A 16,320-nucleotide genomic window follows, 5' to 3' on the forward strand; every position below is an offset into this window, starting at 1 on the left:
TCTGCAAGCTTAAGAGAGAAAAGCTTCCAATATGTCAAAGTTGTACACAAAATGGCTTTCCAATTTACCCACTTAAATGATATGACTCAGTACAATTTTATTGAGTGCTAATGATAGGCCTTCTAAGCATTCCCAGTCTAAACAGAAAAACAGTCAAAGACAGTGGTAATATAATTTTGTAAGTCTATGAAATTAGTGTATGTCACATGTAAGAGTATGCAGGAACACAACCTAACCTGGATAGGTGGGAAAGTAAGAGACAGAAAGAGACAGAGAGAGTGTGTGTACAAGAGAGGGGGAGAGAGATCAGGGAAGGCTTTCCAGAAGAGAAAACATCTGAGCTGCTGCCAATGACACGCTCTTTCACTTAATTTTCACAAGCCCATCAGGAAAGCAGAAATGAGAAAATTTCAAATCTAGATCTGACATCAAAAGCCTGCATTCATAATCATTCCCAGCATTTTGAAAGATGAGAGATAGTCAACCAGGCAGCAAAGTTTAAGTAGACAAGAAGTCCATGTAGGTAAGCAGTATGGATAGAACATAAGATACCAGGCTGGGAGTGGTGAGGGATTAAGTTCAGAAGCTGGCAGGAGTCAAATCATGAGAAGGGATCTTTTGTGCTAAGGACTCTGGATTTTATTCTGAAGAGAATGAGAAATCATTGAAATTTAAGTAACTGACATATTTTTAAAAACAATCATCTTGGCAGTAGGCTACTGAATTGACTGAAGGCAGGGAGAGAGCTTAGGAAGCTGTAACTGTAATCTAGGCAAGAAATGACAGGTAGTAAGCCTAGGCTCTGTGAGTGGATGTGGAGAGGAGGAGAGGAGAGAACAGAATAAAATACATTAAGGGAGTAGAAAACTGATAGGACTTGGTAACAGTTAGGGGGTTAAGGAAATAGTAATAAAGAATGACTCCCAGGTTTCTGATCTACCCAACTAGATAAATGGTAGTGCTACTGGTTAAAAAAGTAGTGAAGGAAATATAGTACTTCTGAAGGGAGAAAGTTCTAGGCATGATGATTTGACATGTTTGTGAGCAACAGATACCTAATAAGAGCTGGATATATAGGACTCAAGTTCAGGGGAAAGTTCTGGCTTAGATGGATTTGGGAGTTCTCACTCAACAAATGACAGGTGATGTTCCTGGGATGGATGAGTGTGGGGATGAGAATGCCAGGAACATCCATGATGAGGGAGCAGGTGGAGCAGCAAAGCTCACAAACAAAAGTGCAAGGCCACCTAGATAGGAACAGAACAAGAGAGGACAGGAAACAGCCAAAGAGAGATATTCTTTGGTAAATCAGAGAGGAGTAAGACCACAGTAAGACAAGATCCTCCAAGTCCAGCAACGTGGATGTCCCTTGGGGCAGAGGCAAACGCAGATTCTGCAGAGTGGTGGTAAGAGGAAGCAGCGGAGGAGCCAGTGAGTGGTGAGCAAGGGGCAAGGAGAACAGACATTCTGTAATATGCGTGGTTGCTGAGGGAAGGAGGAGGAGTGTCTAAAACTCCCACTTGGTATTGTAGAGAAAAACTGGAATAAATATTCAGCAATTACTCTACAAATGACACCTCTTATTTAATCTAGATATTTAAATGTTGGTATATGAATTTTCAGAGCTTTTCAGTTTTATAGAAATATTTTAGGTGTACATGCAATAATGTGTTTCATTAATAGAAAAACAAATATGATCAACCATAAATCCACATTCCACTGAAATAAGAGTTTATTCAGTTTCTGGCTTGAAATAGGTTGAAATGTCTTAAGTTTTTACACTATAAATTGTTACCAACAACATATTGAATATATACATGAGATAGGATAGTCCAGTTTTATACCTTTTTTCCTCAAAATAAAAACCAAAAAATTACTAGCATTAAGAAAAAGCCTGTTACTGTGAAGCAGGAATAAACACTCTAAATCAAATCTGAAAGAGGAAGACTGAGCTTTTCGTCCTTTCCATTACTGGGGAACTGGGAGTGGGATGGGGTAGGGTCCTCCATTGCTTTTTACCTTCTCCAGTTCCAGAATCTGCTGTTTCTGCTCTTCATCCAAACTTTGAGTTTTGCTTTGCAAAAAAGCTCTTTCTTCTTCAAGCTGAGATAATCTCTCATTGGCCCTTGATTTTTCTGATTCTAGATCTTTAATTGTAACCTCCTGGGTCATTTGAGTTGCTTGAAGCATTCCAATATGACCTACTCCCCAAAAAGAAAACCTCTTCAATTTAAAATCTGTTGCACTGTGGTACAAAACAGTTTATACTTTAAATGACAAGTTGCAGTTAATACTTAAGCAAAATAAACAGCCTGCATGTACAAACAGTTCTTTGATTTCCTCACTGTATAAAATGTAAATATTTGCCATGAGAATACTTCTTACCCAAGTAGAATAACTTAAATTAGAAAGAAGTCCATTTTCATATCACTGATATTACTTCGTGCACCCAGGACCATTCCACTTTTGTTTTTAAATATTGTAAGCTATACAAGTTGAAGCAGGAGCAACTCCACATGGATGTGTACAAAAGCTTTGGGAATAAAAACAAAGTAAGAGAGGATACACTGACTTATACTATGGTGCAAAATAAGTAATTTGTTCTTTTCTGACCTCTTCTTTTTTCAAATTCTAACATAATGAGGAATAAATGTGTATGTAGGAAGTAAAGATGGCAGGCAGCAATTTGGTTGAAACTGAATTTTAGACAAGAGACCTGATAAAGAACTAAGGCAGAACAGATAAGGACAGCAAGTTTATGACAGAATGAAATAAATGACAACAGCAAAAAAAGGGCAAGATAGGAGATGAGAGGGAGAGATGAAAAGTAAACGTGAGAAAAAAATCTCAGAAAGTATGTGTTAGGGCAGTGGTGCTCAAAGCACCCTAGGTCAGCAGCACATGGGAACTCTGGTTCACCCTCAACCTACCAAATCAGAAACCTGAGCTGGGGCCCAGCACAGTGGTTGCACAAGCCCTCCAATCGGTTCGCATACATGCTGAAGTTTAAAACTATTTATCTGAGATTCACTGTGAGCCAATCAAATCAGGTGACCTCCTCAAATTACTAGTTTAAATGGCTTCACCTACTATACTAAACCCTGGCAAAACAATTTCAGAATTGTCAAGGGTCACCCACCCCCTCTAAGGGCTATGAAATGAGCACATCAACCATGAGGGGCAACTCAGCTTTACAGTAGTGGAACTATGTGTAAATTACAGTGTCTCATTTCATTTAGCTTCTTAATAAGGATCATTTTACATACTGAATACCTAAAAATGTACTCTTTTAAAGGCCGAAGCCTTTTATATTCTTTCATTTTTCTTTCAGTGAATGATTTATTGATGCTATAATACCTGCTAACTCTTAATTTTTCTATAAAAATATACTCTAAAAATAAGTTATCACTTGCTTATCTTATTAAGAAGATATTAGTGTTCTTTAACATATTTAGAGTCTAATTTTGTCTTAAATTAACATTTAAGTGTTAATTTAGCTGAGAACTTCACCAAGAACTGTAGTCAGACATACTGGCTTTGAGGACAAGATCTGAAGCTTGCTGTTGTAAACGTTCTCTGGCTGCTGCCAGCTCACTTTCCACTTCCCTGTGCTTGCTTAATAAGGCCATCTCTCCCTCCTTGGCATCATCAAGCTGTTTTTGAAGAACCTAAGAAAGATCAAGTAGCCCTTATTAAAATACAAGAATGATGCTAAACCAAATGATTCATTTATATTATAAGCATCAACCTTCTCTTATTCAAAAGTCACAGTTAACAATACTTATTTTTGAATCTGTTTTGATGACACTTACAGCTCACCTTCATAAATCATATGACCTAATCATGAAAGGCTATTTTCTCATCCACTCAAATGCTGAATAGATACTAAAAACATAGCTATGAAATTTTCTATTTCATTTGTAAAATTTGTAGGGACTTTTTGACTTTTTTTTAACTTGCACCATACCTCTAATTCAGGTTTATAAAGCAATCAATTTTTTTTCATTGTCTGGATATCAACTGATGGGCAGACAATTATTAATGAAAAGGAAAATACAATTAAACCCAAAGACCGCTGTTTTAATTTTCCTAAGCCACTTACAGAAAATTTTAACATGTTATTTAAGTAAAATCTTTTCATAAACAGCAAAACTTTAAGTTATCTTTTTGGGCCATTAATATCTGAAACTCTAGTAGGAAACAATAATTACAGAATAGCAAAAATTGGCCCTTTTTTGGTTTCCTTGTAAGAGAAAAGCAGAAAAGCGCAAAGGGGTAGAAAACCAAAAGTTGAAGAGGTCTAATTGAAAAGAAAAGAGAATACTAGGAGAAAAAAACCTGTGTGTTGAGTGTAATATTCTTTACCTACCTGAATGCTGCTCTCTGCCGTAACAAGTGCGATCTGAAGCTTTTGGCATCTGTCACGAAGACTTCCAGCTTCATCCTGTCCCATCTGTAACTCTGTCTTTAATTTTCCTATGGTTTTTCGTAAAATTGCTTCTTGTCCCTGAAATTCTTTTCTAAGATCAGCTTCCTTTTCTCTGGTGGCCTGCAGACTTTCTGCTGTAAAAAGCTGTGACCTTTTCAAAGTATCGAGCTCATGTTCATAAAAGGACTGAGCTTTATTCAACTTGCCTTCATAATCCTCAATTAGCTTTTTCCGTTCAAGTCTTAGCTCTTCCAGTGTTCTGTTTAAGGTCTCCACCTCCATTCTGTGCAGCTCCTCTACCTTCTCCTGCCCTTTATTGATGGAGGCACTGTGATCTTGCTGTGACTTCAGCAGCTCTTGGATTTCCCGTCTGTGAGCAGTTCGCAAATCTTCCAATGCCAAACGCTTGTCTTTTTCAAACTGTACTTGGAGCTGTCCAAAACTCCGTAATCTTTCCTCAAATTTCCTTCTGATCTCTTCAACCTCTCTAGACATGGTCACTATGCGCTGGACATGCTGGGCTTCTGCACAAAGTTGCATGTCTTCAACTCTATGCTTATAGGCTTCAAATTCTGTCAAGGCCTGCTGCTTCATTTTTATGTGATCTTCTAATGAAGCTTCTAAAACTTGAATCTTTTTCTTAAGATCTAATTCCTCTGTTACTTTGCTTTTATATTGCAGTATTTTTTCTCTTGTTTCTGCAAGAATTTGTTGGATTTCTTCTTCATGAGCATCTCTGAGGGCTTGAATTACAGATTCATGCTCATCATTTTTAGTGTTCAAAGCATATATTACCTGTATGGTTTTAAAGAAGGGAGAAGAATTCAGTAAACCATATTCTTTTCTAACTTGGAGTTAATTCTTTCATTTGGACTGATACTTTTCTATGCACATAATACTGGCTATGGTAAATGTCAAATATGGAAATATCATGAATTATTTGTATGTTCATAAATAGATTTACTTAGCAAGTTTTTCCCATAATACAGTCTTAAAATTTGAATTTGAGGATTTTTTAATGAAGATGGTAAAGCACCCCAAGTTAAGAATGTTTTATTACAAATAAAAGAGTGAAGAGGAAAGAGGAAAGAGATAAAGGAGGCCACCTGGCCTACAAGTGAGGAGTTTTTCATAAAACCCAGTCTGGCTTACTGGGAGTGTGTGTGGTGGGGTCAGGAGAAAGGCCTCATGAATATGTCTCTGCCCTACACTGATGTCCTGGAGACAAGAGAGGCTTTGCATGAGTGGAAGCTCTAGGCCCTAAGCCTTTCCAAAGGCCTCTTTCATTTATTTAATATCCAGTATATTTTAACTTTAGAAATTTCTTTTTCTAATTCCCCTGTAGCCTGTTTTTAAATCTGATCCTGTCTCTCCCAAGTTCCTAGTGGTCTCCTTACAAAATCCAATGAGTACTTTTTTATTTACAATATCAAATGACATAGTTTTACACATTGCCTAATTTTTCCTCTGCCTCCAAGCAAGCCAGACTCCTAGAGCCAGAGTGTTCAAGGTACTGTTATTTATTTTCATTTTAGTCCTTGGGTTATAATGATTCCATTGAGATTCTCCCAATCTTAATTCCAAATGACAACACATTCCCTTTATAGTAACATTTCCATTCTTGTATGTTCTTTGATACACTCTAGCACACCCCTGTGGTCAACGTGCAATATTTGTGACTATTACTTAATAGTAATAGAGCTTAGAGATGTGCCTACTTTCTTCTAAAGTAAAAAGAAGTAAACATTACTCCAAAAATCCAGAAGCCAAAAATCAATGTCCTGGAGCATTGCTCATTTTAATGTGATCTTAGTCTGGCTTCAGAAATGAAATCCACCACCAAACACCAGAAACTGCAGTAAGGATGAAAAAGTGTGGTCAGTTGTGTAGAAAACTTGTTTAAACCTGACCCTTCACATATTCTGGTAACTCCAGATCTTATTGCTAAATCTAGGCTGTCACCTGCTCAGCCTGCATCTGCATGTACAGAATGAGGAAGACACCCGGGGGGCTGACCACAGGGCTTTGTCTTCCTGACTTGGTCCCCTGTCCCCTACTTGCTTGGTCAGCTGTAACTATTCTGTGAGATATAATTATACCAAAGGTTTAAAACAATTGAGAGATGGCAGGACCCCATCTATCTTGCCACAGCTACTTCTCCTATAAGCTCTACAGGAAAATACATGCACAAAAGGGAAATAAATGCTTATTTATTTTCAAAATAATGCTAATTCCAAACCCCAAGTTATATCTCTAATGAACCAACACGGATCCTCATGGAGGACTCCTTTTATTTACACATTTAAGCTTACATATAGCCTAAAAAAAACTTGAGAAAGTTGGGTAGCTTCCTATTCCCTTCCCCCAGGGTCATACCTGCTTCCCATGTTGATGGCCAGAAATGAAAAGGGGCTCTGAGGAAAAACATGCCAACCAGCCAGAGAGAAGTCCCTTTTCTAGAATGCCTACAGCAAAGCTGGTATAGGCCACAGGTCAGACATTCCCAGGGCTGTTTGCGGACATCTCCTATTTATCTTACAAAGCACATGTAAGGAAAAGATATAACCCAAAGAAAACCCCCAGAGAAAAACAAGTTATACTGTTAGCACTTTGCTCCAGCAAATGACCCTGAAAAGCGCCAGTCCACAGTAGGATTCCACTTAATTAGGGATGAAATGGGGGAGAGAAGCAATATGTGAGCATTCCCTTGTCAACAATTTATTGAAGTACTCTTCTTTTTCCTGATATTTAATTTCCCTCCAGTCTTTGAACAAAGAGTCAGTTCAAGTTTTACATCCCTTAATGTCTTCCAGATACCACCCAAATCCATGGGCATCTATCTTTCCTTAAATCTAGCACCTTCATTTCCTCATCATCATTTATTCCTGAAATTTAGTATATGTCTGATTAAATTTTGAGCATCTTAATAGCAAAGTTGGAAAGCTGTGTGAGGATGTGAGAGAGCCTGGAAAAGTAGGTGAAGATATAAAAGCACTACACACACAAAAGTAAATGAAAAGGTAAAATTACAGGAGACAAAGGTAGGAGTTAAAGCATTAAAAGGAATAGAATTTTTAAAAGTAAACAAAACATCTGACAAATAAGGAAATATGGGTCTAGGGGGTCAGCAAACCACAGCCTGCAGGCCAGATATGGTTGCAGCTTCCTTTGTAAATAAAGTTTTATTGAACCACAGCAATGCCCATTCATTTATGTATTGCCTATGGCTGCTATCCCACTATAACAACAAAGGTGAGTAGTTGTTGTGGAAGAGATCTGATTACCAACTCCTGTTCTGATCTATACACAGAAAAGCCATTTTTCCAGCCAAAATATAGGCAGCCAAAAATAAAAACTATTTGAATTTGCACTAGCTTTGTTTACTCTCTACTAAATAGTCCAGGGTTCTTACCATTCCAATTCACACATTGAGAAAATCAATTATGTGATTCCAAAAGTATATTATATAAAATAAATACAATATCATATTGACCATATATTACTATATTCCAGGAAAGAAATGTTAAGTAAAGATATGCTAAGCATAATAATGAATACCGTTCTCATAAATAACCATTTGAAATAAATCACTATTTAATTATAAAATGACAATGTAATAAAAGAATTTTCATGTTGACCCTAACTAGATGACTACATCCTCTGTTTACTTTTCTACATAATTCCAAAGGTAATCATTAATTCGTATTGTTCTGATTACTATTTCTCAGACCATGGTAACATCAATGTTCTAGGTTCTTTAAACACATAGAAAATATGACTTGAAATAGCAGAACTGACCCAAACTGGATTTTTGACCCTAAATAAAATAACTTAATTTCTCCAAACTTCAAGTTTTTTAATATTAAATAGAGATCATATTTATTTTACCCTAGTGAGATCATCGTTACAAGATTAGTCTATAACTGACATTTAAAAAATGATGTTTTTAAAAGATCTTTTGAAAAATATAAAGCACTATAAGATGGTAAGTCTTCCTTATTAGGTGTATCATTTATTTATGGAGAGAATGAGACCAATTTTACAAGAAATGTGAGTTAGTAATCTTAATCATCCATAAATTTTGGCTGTCATTTTTCACACAGGCCAAGGATACTCTCTAATGTCTCTTCATAAGCTATTGTAAAAGACATTAAGAGCCATTTGCAGTTTTCCTAGAACTATGAATATTCACAGAATGGGATAGTACAACCATTTCAGCAATTTTGTGCAATTTCAGTTCCATTTAATGTCAGTAATGAGTAATTTAACTATAATTCCATGATGAATAAACAACAGTGAATAATTTTTCCATTTCCTATGAAGATTTTCAGATAATCTTACCCACAGATAAAATAAGAACAATTACAGATACTAGTTTTTAAAATGCTACTTAGTAAAAACAAATAGTTTCTGAAATAGTTCTCATTGTTGGCTGCTACAGACTGAATTGTGCCCTCAACACACCCTGCCACACACAAAATTCACATGTTGAAGCTCTAACCCTCTATATGATAGTATTTGGAGATGAGGTCTTTGGGAGGTAATGAAGTTTAGACAAGCTCATGAGGATGGATGGGGCTGTCAGGATGGGATTAGTGCCTTTATAAGAAGAGACCCCAGACAGCTTGCCTTCTTTCTCTCCACCATGTGAGGACACAGCAAGAAGATCTATGGTACTGAGCTGACTAATACATTGGCAATATATAAATATGTTCCCACCAAAACTAACTCATTAGTAATAAAATATATTAACTGAAAAGTATTTATATTACCTTAAAACTTAACATTAACAGTTTTAACACTGCTAAAGTAAGGGAATCACTGAATAAATTATGGTACATTCATACAATCTAATACCATTAAACAATTAGAAAGCACATCTCATTTATGACAGTGTTTCATAGTATAAGAAAAGCTTATAATGTAAGGCAAATGCACAGTGCTATATACAATAAGAGCCAATCTTACCGATGGAAAAGTGTTAGTGTGCATGTTTATACAATCTTTAAAGGCGTATCAAGAAATAAACCAAATTTTAACTATGGATATTCAGTATTTCTAAACCCTCTATGATAAATGTATGTTACTACTATAATCAGAAAACATTAAGCCTTTCTAAGGGTTTAACATTAATAGGAATGAATCAATACTCAAAATGCCTTAGTTTTAGAAAAACATAACAATGAAAATGGAAACAGTAAATGAAAGGAACACTCATTATCAACAGATACACTGAAAGTTGCCTTAAAAGATCACCCACTGAAATAAAAATGATTTTGAAAAATTAAACTTATTTAAGAATACTGAATATTAATCATTATACTTTCAAAAAATAGCATATATTTTGAGGAAAATGTAAAAAGTCCAATTACCTAGATAAAATCTGATAGCTTAGTAGCAAATCTTTAATGGTCAGTTCCTCCTTCATTCATTCTTCCCTTCAACAAAACTGCACACCTGCCATATAACCAGAACTATATAATTGGCACAGAAAATCCAACAGTGAACTGGATGCATATGTGTGGTATCTATTCTTATGCAACTTAGTGGAGGCTGACCTTAAAGAAATACTTATTCAATTAGTAAAAGTAAATACTTGGTAAGTCCTACAAAGGAGGAGAAATACAAAATGAGTCTTTGCAGGAAGTGGGAATGAGGGTGGCAGTGTATGAATTCCTCCCTTATCTGAATAAAATGCTTACTTTAACAAGAATCTCTTGGTCAAAATATTAAGAGGAAAGCTATTCAGAGAGAATTCCAGGCTGAAGGAACATTAAGAGCAAAAGGCAAAAAGTTGGGAAAGCACAGGATTCTGTGAGAAGAAAGATGGGCTCCAGAGCTAGAAAGGCAGACATGATCCATGCTGCAGATACTCACAGTGGCTGGACTGGATGAGATCCAAAAGGGAAAAATTACTGAGAAAGACTGAAAAAAAGATTGGGAACCAGGCCTCGGGCAGAGCTCAGGGGGGTAAGGGCCCACAGACAGAGGCAACATGCTGACAGAGATGAGTAAGATGGGGAAGGAGACAGAGCTTTGAGGTCCAAGATGCGAGGGATGGGCAGTGGACTGTGTCAAAGGCTGAACATTCAAGAAAAATGAAGTCTCAAACCCCTGTATTCAGAATCTAAGTCTCAGAAGCTATCGTTGAGAGAGCACATTCAGTAGGGCAGTGAGGGCAGAAGCTAGAGGACAAATGGCAAAGGAGGGTGAGGGGCTGCTGAGTGAACACACACAGGCAGTCATTTGGTAGAGGAAAACTCCAAGAAATGGTTGGTAAAAGGAAGGGAAGAACTAAGGACAACTAGGATGACGGCTTAGGATGCAGCAGAGTCCAGGGACAGCTTGTTTTTAAAAAGAAGGGTTAATTGTTACACTCATATCATAGAGAAAGTTTGAGTCCAGGACTGCCTGGCAGGTGGAAAGACTGGTGTGGGCTGAGAGAAGGGAGAAGCTCCTCCCAAGAGAGCAAGGATAAAGACTGAAATTTGAGGTGGAGAGGGAAGGTATGCAACTGCTATCTGATTGCTTCATACTCCTCCATAATAGGGAGATGAGGTCATCTTCCTAGAGTGCAAAAGCCATCAGCAGCTTCTCTCCACTGGCCATAAAATGATGCCACTCACCCTGGTGAGGCCAGCTGCAGCCTTCCCAGCACAGACTCAACCACACAGCCCCCATGAGGGAACCCTTCTCATCACTATTCCTCCAGGTGATTTTTCTGGCCAGTCTCAATCTATACTTTTTTACTTTTTTGAAAATTCTGGATATTTATTCACTTCCTTTTCTAATGAATGTCAGACACACACACACACACACACACACACACACACACACACACACACACACACACACAGACCAATGACAGAGAGAAACAGAGAAATGGAGAACTCCCCCTCAGAGCACTACATAAGCACTACATGAGGCCCAAGAGGACTTACAGTAAAAGAGCAATCTCAGATTCAATACATTAAAAAAAATTGTTTTTTAAAACATTCATATTGCAAAAATCTAGATTAGTGAAGTAGATAAATATTTCACAGCTAATTATGTTTTTTTCTTCGCACCTTTGCTAAAACTAGTGTTTTCCCTGGAATATCTTCTTTTGTCATATCCAGTTATCAGAAACTACCTTCAAGAAAAAGTTAATTGTTTTATATATTTTCTCATTATAAAGTAATTTTTGTTCATTGCAGAAAATCTGGAAAATAGATAAAACAAAAAAGGAAAAAATGTTTGTTATCCTTTTTCTTATTGCAAATGTTACTTTTTATTTTCACCTCTCTTCTTAGAATTTAATAAGTGATTGGATATAGGAAACAAAGTACAAAGAAGAATTAGAAGTCATACCAATATTTATAATCTGAGAAGTTAGAAAAATAGTTGCATCCATGATGGAAATGGTATACTTTAGAAAGTAATTACACCAAGTTCATCCTAAAAGGTATACCATAAAAATAGTCATTTTTATGCCCACCAAATTAAAACTTATCCAAAATATACACTATGAGTTATATCTATCCAAATTTTTGTTAATACTCTCCATTTCGATTTTTCTTCTCTAAGGAAATTCAGAGAGATGCATTCTATACAGTTGTACTGATTAATATTCTAAAACTGAATCTGTAAGACCATGTAAAAAATGTTTTAGAAACCTACTATATCATTTCTGTTCCAATCAGCATTTGAACCCTAGGGAGACCCACAATTTGTGAGTTCCTACAATATTTTGAACATACTGGTGCTACAGAACTCGCTTACCATGATATAACACATTCCATCTCCATATGTATCTACTTTTTTTATCTTATATCTCATGTCTTTGCAATAACTGAATACATAAGATATCTTACATGTGAATATGTATTGGACAGTATTAGTGAATTATCAACCAATATTTTTACTCATGCCTTAGAAGTTATCAGATAAACAAAATGGGAGGATAATAATACTGCAAAGATCCAATGCTGTTTAAACAGAGTACAGAGTACACTGCCCTCAGCCAGGAAGAAGGAAGATGAAGTCAATGTTATGTACCAACAGCTGACTGGTACCTTCTTTTCAGGAGGCCCAGGAAGGGAGCTGATATTTCTATGACTTTCCTGCTTCTAACTTTAAAAATCAATGTATCAAAAGCATGAATTCCCTGAGCCACATATCTAAACGAGTGACGCTATTATAATGAACATTTCTCCAGTATTTGGGAGAGGCCATATCGGAAACCAGCCCTGCTCTTACATATCCCAATCCTTGTTTCTCAATGGCCAGGAGTACAGAACATAAGAAGAGCAAATGTCACTATAACAAATGCCTGGTATATCACAGGATCCACAATACTGTAGAATCTTTATTGGTTAAGAATATCCTGTCATTGGACTAAGAGGTGGGGTTAGAATGGGGAGGCTATATAATATGTTAACTTGTGTGATAACAGGACTCAAATAAATAAGCTTCTGAATAAGAGCCTGAATGTTTGCAAAACTTAAAGAGACGAGTCAGGTAGGATTAGGATAAGATTATCCTACACAAAATACACTAAGCTCTACAGTGTCTGGTTGAATTTGGTGAGATGCCCTCCTTGAAGTCAGAGCTTTGGAGCCAATGGCCATCAGAGGCCCAAGTACCCAGATACCAGCATCTAAGCATAAGACTTAGGTCCCTGAACTGGGATATGGACTCTCTGAGTGCATCCTAAAGTATGACTGAAGCCTCCCAGATAGTGGCTTCTACTACATCAGTCCTTTACTAGCTCTTATATTCTCCAAGTCACATATTGCCTTTCAATCCTTAACATTAACTACCTAACTCAAGCATAATTCAAGGACTTAAACTATTTTAATTATCTATTTTGGATATAGACAGCTACATAATAATTTTCCCATTTCCTTCTTTTCAACCTAAATATGCTGTTGAAGAATGAAAATATACAAATGCGTTACCTATGAGTTCTCCCTTCTACTCTTTTCCTCACCCCCCACATGAAGTCTTTTTGGGTCCTATCAGTTATACTTCCAAAATATGTCAGGATCCTCTGAACTTCTCTCCATGTCCATTGCAACTACCCTAGTGCAAGACACCACCATCTCTGGCTCCAGGGCCAGGACCACTACAGTGATCTCCTAACTGACCTCACTGCTTCAACTTAAAATGCTGTGCAGCAATCAATTCCTCACTCAGCAACCAAAGTGGTCCCCTCAAAAATAGAAATCCTAACATAACCCTTGTTCACAAACCTCTATAGGTTTTCTATCGCACACATACAGGAAAAAAAAAAAGGAAGGAAAAAGTCAAAATCTTTTTTGTGGCCTTCAAAGTTGTACCTGATCTGGTCCCACTCCTGAATGAAGCAAAAGCCGCTTTCACCAAATGAATCAACAAACATACTACCAGACATAGGACAGGAACCAGCACTAGCTGAGAGAGTATTACACAAGCTGCCTTGAGAGGCGGGGAATTTGAACTTCTATACACTGAGTTTTCTTAAAGTAAGTAACCCAATATAATGAAGCAATCCAAAGTCAAGGTACCAGCACCTTTTACAGAATTCAATAAACCTGTCTTTCTTTGCAGGTAACAGAGAACCAGTGAAGGATATTAAGCAGAGAAATAACTTGATCTGACTTGCATTTTAAAAATTAAAACTCTGGTTGCATTGTGGAGGAGAGACTAGAAGGGATAAGACTAAAGAATGGTCAAAACACATCCAAATAATTCAGGAAATAACTTGAGGTTCCAAACACAAATCTTGGCAGGGAAAGATGAGACCTGACTGAAGAGCTGTTTAGGAGGTCATCCAGAGTGAGGGAATCTGGTGGTAAATTCAAAGCAGGAGGAGAGGCACCCTCTCCCAGCTGTTAAATCTGTCAAGGAGATAATGTATCTCTACAAATTCCACTCTATCTTCAACCAGGGCTCATACCTTAAGAGTTACAGGGGACTTGTTCTGCACCTACTAATAAGATTACTCACATGCTGTTTGTGATCTGGTGTCCCCATTGGTGATCTACTATTTTAAACAGACCTGGGCTGTAAGAGGATATAATTCAGGAGCTCTGTGACTTCCAGGTCTACAGGGCTGTTCTTAGCTTCTGTCTTCCCAGCAAAGCATGCACTTCTAAAAACACATTATCCCTATTTTCTCAAGCCTTCTCTAATTGTAGGCTAATTAGGCTTAACCATTTTCTGCCTAACAACCAAGGGGAAATTATACTCCCATTAATAACTTTTGATCACTATGACTAACATTCTCAATTTGATGTAGGGATATGATGAAGTATAAGAACCACCAATGGCCTTTTAAAAAAACTACACATTCACTCCCTTCCCCTTTCTGATGGTTGTCCACACTTCCACCAAGGGGAGTGACTGAGTAGAAAAAAAGATGGAGAACCACACACAGCTTTACTAAATGTAAAGACAATGGCCTATAAAACTGGTTCCATAATTAAAATATACTATGCCAACCTGTTTTGGAAGAATAAGAATTCTGAAATAGAACTGAATTCTAACAGAAGTTACTCTGTGTTTTTAAAATATTTTTTCTTTTGTTTCCTATGGTGAAAAACATGTCCAGGTCTCAATCTAATTCTCAGTAGTAACTATATATAGTTTAATGAAGACAAATATTATGATGCTTTCCCTACTGTGAAAATCTCAGTGCCATTTTGAAAGGATTTGAAGTTGAAAAAGGTAATGAGATTCTAGGAAAGAGCTTTAAGTTTGTCACTATTCAAATACTTTTCTTTTTTATTAAGGTATTATTGACATATACCCTTACGAAGGTTTCACATGAAAAAACAATGTGGTTACTACATTTACCCATATTGTAAAGTCCCCACCAATACCACATGGCAGTTACTGTCCTTCAGTGTAGTAAAATGTCACAGATTCCCTATTGGCCTTCTCTGTGCTACACTGTCTTCCCCCTGACCCCTCACACCGTGTGTACTAAACATAATACCCCTCAATCCCCTGCTCCCTCCCTCACCACCCGCCCTCCCACACCCCTCCCCTTTGGTAACCACTAGTCCCTTCTTGGAGTCTGTGAGTCTGCTGCTGTTTTGTTCCTTCAGTTTTGCTTTGTTGTTATATTCCACAAATGAGGGAAATCATTTGGCACTTGTCTTTCTCCGTCTGGCTTATTTCACTGAGCACAATATCCTCCAGCTCCATCCATGTTGCGGCAAATGGTAGGATTTGTTTCTTTCTTATGGCTGAATAGTATTCCATTGCATATATGTACCAACTCTTCTTTATCCATTCATCTACTGCTGGACACTTAGGTTACTTCCATATCTTGGCTATTGTAAATAGTGCTGTGATAAACATGGGGGTGCATTTGTCTTTATGAATCTGAGAACTTGTATTCTTTGGGTATATTCCAAGGAGTGGGATTCCTGGGTCAAATGGTATTTCTATTTTTAGTTTTTTGAGGAATCTCCATACTGCTTTCCACAGTGGTTGAACTAGCTTACATTCCCACCAGCAGTGTAGGAGGGTGCCCCTCTCCCTGGATCCTTGTCAGCATTTGTTGTTCTTAGTCTTTTCAATGCTAGCCATCCTTACTGGTGTGAGGTGATATCTCACTGCAGTTTTAATTTGCATTTCCCTGATGATTAGTGATGTGGAACATCTTTTCATGTGTCTGTTGGCCATCTGAATTTCTTCTATGGAGAATGTCTCTTCATAGCCTCCACCCATTTTTTAAATAGGTTATTTGCTTTTTGCGTGTTGAGGTGTGTGAGTTCTTTATATATTCTGGATGTTAACCCCTTGTTGAATATGTCATTTACAAATATATTCTCCCATACTGTAGGATGCCTTTTTGTTCAGCTGATGGTGTCCTTTGTCATACAGAAGCTTTTTAGTTTGATGTAGTCCCATGTATTCAT

At 37.2% G+C, this 16,320-nt stretch overlaps 1 protein-coding gene across 9 annotated transcripts in view; it reads right to left on the reverse strand.

Moving 5' to 3' along the window:
- FAM184A (family with sequence similarity 184 member A) overlaps nt 1-16,320 on the reverse strand; it is a 125,671-nt gene that overhangs the window by 66,383 nt on the left and 42,968 nt on the right. For all 9 annotated transcript variants that reach the window (XM_036993482.2, XM_036993473.2, XM_036993488.2 and 6 more), the window contains 3 exons: nt 4,370-5,224; nt 3,533-3,668; nt 2,020-2,201 (listed from right to left, as the gene is read on the reverse strand). In XM_036993482.2, the coding sequence (XP_036849377.2) occupies nt 2,020-2,201; nt 3,533-3,668; nt 4,370-5,224 (1,173 nt within the window). The remainder of the gene's footprint in view (nt 1-2,019; nt 2,202-3,532; nt 3,669-4,369; nt 5,225-16,320) is intronic.

This window comes from Manis javanica, chromosome 13 (assembly GCF_040802235.1).
Source record: "Manis javanica isolate MJ-LG chromosome 13, MJ_LKY, whole genome shotgun sequence".
In the NCBI taxonomy this organism is placed as follows: Eukaryota; Metazoa; Chordata; class Mammalia; order Pholidota; family Manidae; genus Manis; species Manis javanica.